The sequence below is a fragment of the Aegilops tauschii genome, chromosome 2 (assembly GCF_002575655.3).
Source record: "Aegilops tauschii subsp. strangulata cultivar AL8/78 chromosome 2, Aet v6.0, whole genome shotgun sequence".
Classification (NCBI taxonomy): domain Eukaryota; kingdom Viridiplantae; phylum Streptophyta; class Magnoliopsida; order Poales; family Poaceae; genus Aegilops; species Aegilops tauschii.
The window spans coordinates 645,509,450-645,512,364 of NC_053036.3; the positions used below are offsets into that span (position 1 = coordinate 645,509,450).

The 2,915-nt window shown below is 52.0% G+C and overlaps 1 protein-coding gene across 1 annotated transcript; it reads right to left on the bottom strand.

Moving 5' to 3' along the window:
• Window positions 1-340: 340 nt before the first annotated feature.
• Window positions 341-1,966, bottom strand: LOC109747437 (peroxidase 12). Its single transcript, XM_020306494.3, has 3 exons — window positions 1,666-1,966; window positions 1,335-1,520; window positions 341-1,181 (listed from the first exon to the last, which is right to left on the bottom strand). The coding sequence occupies exons 1-3, from the start codon at window positions 1,876-1,878 to the stop codon at window positions 561-563; spliced, it is 1,020 nt and encodes a 339-aa protein (XP_020162083.1). The 5' UTR covers window positions 1,879-1,966; the 3' UTR covers window positions 341-560.
• Window positions 1,967-2,915: the final 949 nt, after the last annotated feature.

The following is a 2,915-nucleotide window of genomic DNA, read 5'->3' on the forward strand; positions in this document are numbered from 1 at the left end:
TTTCTAGGTAGCATGTCTTCTCGACCTCCACCGCGCCTTACTCGCCAGGCCATCGGCGATTAGTATGTCCGTCCGATTTCTGCTAAGATTGATCTGCAACGTCCGTCTATACCGCCGGAGCAGCCCTTTCACTCCGGTGTGGTACACCAATTTTCTACTCCTTCTGCCTCAAAATAAGTGACTCAACTTTGTACTACTAACTTTGTGTACAAAGTTGAGTCACTTATTTTAGGACGAAGGAAATATATTATATCTACACAACGTTGCTTAGGCAAGTTTTGGTAGCATTCGTTTGTGGCCTTATGCTGCATTGACCATCATGTAGTGACAGGAAACAGGATGACTGTGACCGAGGTAGCATTTCTGGAACCATAGCCAAAGACATATTTTACGATGTATGGTGATCACACTGATATGGTAGGACTCATATACTTGGGGCATGATGTCTGATCACTCATTTTATTACGACACCACAACTACACAAAACCACTAGCACCATGAGACGATTGTAGCACAGACACGCTCACACACTTCAGCAAGCACGGCGACTAACCAATCGCTTACATGGCGGCGGCATGGCCCTCGTCGCTGGCGGTCTCAATACCCTCGACACGGCTGTTGGGGACGGCGCAGTTGAACCGGATCTCGCCCTGGCTGCCGGTGAGCAAGTCCATGTTGCTCATCTTCACCATGGACTTGGCGAATTGTTCCAAGAACGCCCCCTGGTTGAGTGAGAACCGCGTCGCCATACGCGTGGTGTCGGGGTGGACGATGAGGCCCTGGTCCGATTTGAATAGGCCCTGCTTGGCGATGAGATCAAAGTAGTACTTGTTGTCGAACACGTCCGGCGTACGCACATCGAGGGTCTGGTTGACGGTGCCCGCAGGCACGTCCTTGGCACACTTGGCCTTTAACTTGGCGGCGAAATTGGGGTCGATTGCCGGGTTGGTATCGACGTCCGGCGTGAAGCGGTCGGAAAAGGAGGAGCAGTGGGCGATGCCGAAGGTGTGCGCGCCAGAGAGGGACACCAGGTCCGCCTTGTCGAGGTTCCGGTCGCCGAAGGACTTGAGGAGTTCCGGCACGGTGAAGGATGGCGCCGGTAGGGTGAAGACGAGGTCCTGCGACGCTGGGGCTAGCGCGTCACGTCGGCCCAGAGCCACGTCGAAGTGGGGTCCGCCAGCCTACATCCACCACGTAGACGTATATGTTAGTCGTCAGTAAATCTCTATGTCGACGTACGCCAGGAATAACCATCCAATCTGAAGACTCGGATTTGGATTGATGGCCGTTGCGTGCTGCATGGCAGGCACGAAGGTCTAGGGTACGTAGCGTACCAGCACGAGGGAGTCGCGGGTAGCAAGGACGGTGAGGTCGGCGCAGGAGACAGTCCGGCCACAGGCGCGGTGCACGGCGGCGCGGATGCTCTCGATGAGGTTGAGCGCCACCGGCCGGAGCGTCAGGTTGGGCCCCATCCCCTGCTCGCTGTTATTCCCGGTTAGGAGCACCGAGGCGTCGCAGCCCTGCAACAACAGTAAATACAGTAAGTAACAAGCGTCATACTTTCTTTTTGGAGGATAGTAACAAGTGTCATACATACATACATATGTTCACTTAGTCACGTACGCACAACCATACGAAAATTGTATACTTGTGCCGTATACGTACCTGCGGGAAGCAGTCGTGGAAGAGGATGCGGATGAGGGCGGGGGCGACGCCGACGTCTTTGCGGAAGGCCTCGGCAACGTGGTACTTGACGATGTGTTCCAGGTCTGGGCAGGACACCGCGTGGAAGTCCGGCGAGAGCCCCGCCGCTGCCGAATGGACGGCGGCGCAGGCCAAGGCCACGACGACGAGGGCCGCTGCTGCTCTGGACGCCATCTTTCTCACTCTGCAGCAGATGGATGGAGCTATAGGATTTCCAGGTACTAAAGGGTGTCGTGTGGCTTCCTCAAGCAAAGCGCTGCAAAGGTATTTATAATCGGTCGGTCCTCGGTCAAATGTGTCCGATGCAATTTGCTAGCCGCATAGCTCGATCTGATCCACAATTCCAAACAGGTCCACAAGTCGCAGCTAGCAGGACGTACGTTGCTTACAAACGTGGATCAACATGTGCAAGTCGCATGGCTTGAAGCTACAAGTCAGAAGAGCTTTTTTTTGTTGATGTTGAGGGGTACAAGTCAGAAGAGCTAATCTTACCGTTGTGATAAAAGGGTTTGATAATGCATGCATCGACGGTGTCACTTTCCTGGGGCTTTCGTGCACACGCATTTGCACCTAACCAACGGCGACATGTTACCAAACTAGTATACATGTGTATGCAATTAAGGGCGGGCGGGCACGCAAAGAGCTGACCGGGCTCGGATTGTTTTTTCGGTGAAGCGGATCGATTGGCTGCTCGATTGAATCCTTTGATGGAGAAACCAGAAGATTAGTACAAATCCACTTGTTAATGTATATATTGTCGGGCATAGTTTGCTAATCAAGATCAAGTAGGATATTATGAAGAATGGAGACCTGGATATGCTTAACGGATTTTGGAATAGTTTCAGATGGCATCTAGGAGTTGAGTGGCAGCTTGATGGCGGATTAATTAGCTTGGGGTGGTTAGATGGGATCGATGGATGGAGTGTGTCTCATCTCCCGGAGGAATAATTTTGAATGGCACTTGCAAGATCGACATGCTAGAAATCCGCTGAAAATTCTTAGCTAGGTCGGCCACGTGATGCACCTTCACTGTATCATAGTGAAGCCAATTATAAATCTAGACTAGATGGAGCCAGTCATCCCCTTGTTCCTACACGGAAGTCAAGGCTCCTCTTCGCATATCTGATTGCCCTTCTCGATTTGAAGGCATTCTAGCTAGCTACTCCCTCCTTTTCGGTTTATAGGGCTCAATTTAAAAATCTCACCAACCA

What these genes read in the sequence shown, in the direction of transcription:
- LOC109747437 (XM_020306494.3), bottom strand. Translation starts at nt 1,878, where the DNA reads ATGGCGTCCAGAGCAGCAGCGGCCCTCGTCGTCGTGGCCTTGGCCTGC. An exon ending in TCCACGACTGCTTCCCGCAG is followed by an intron (nt 1,521 to 1,665) that starts GTACGTATACGG and finishes CTGTTGTTGCAG; the next exon opens with GGCTGCGACGCCTCGGTGCT. An exon ending in CCCGCGACTCCCTCGTGCTG is followed by an intron (nt 1,182 to 1,334) that starts GTACGCTACGTA and finishes TGGTGGATGTAG; the next exon opens with GCTGGCGGACCCCACTTCGA.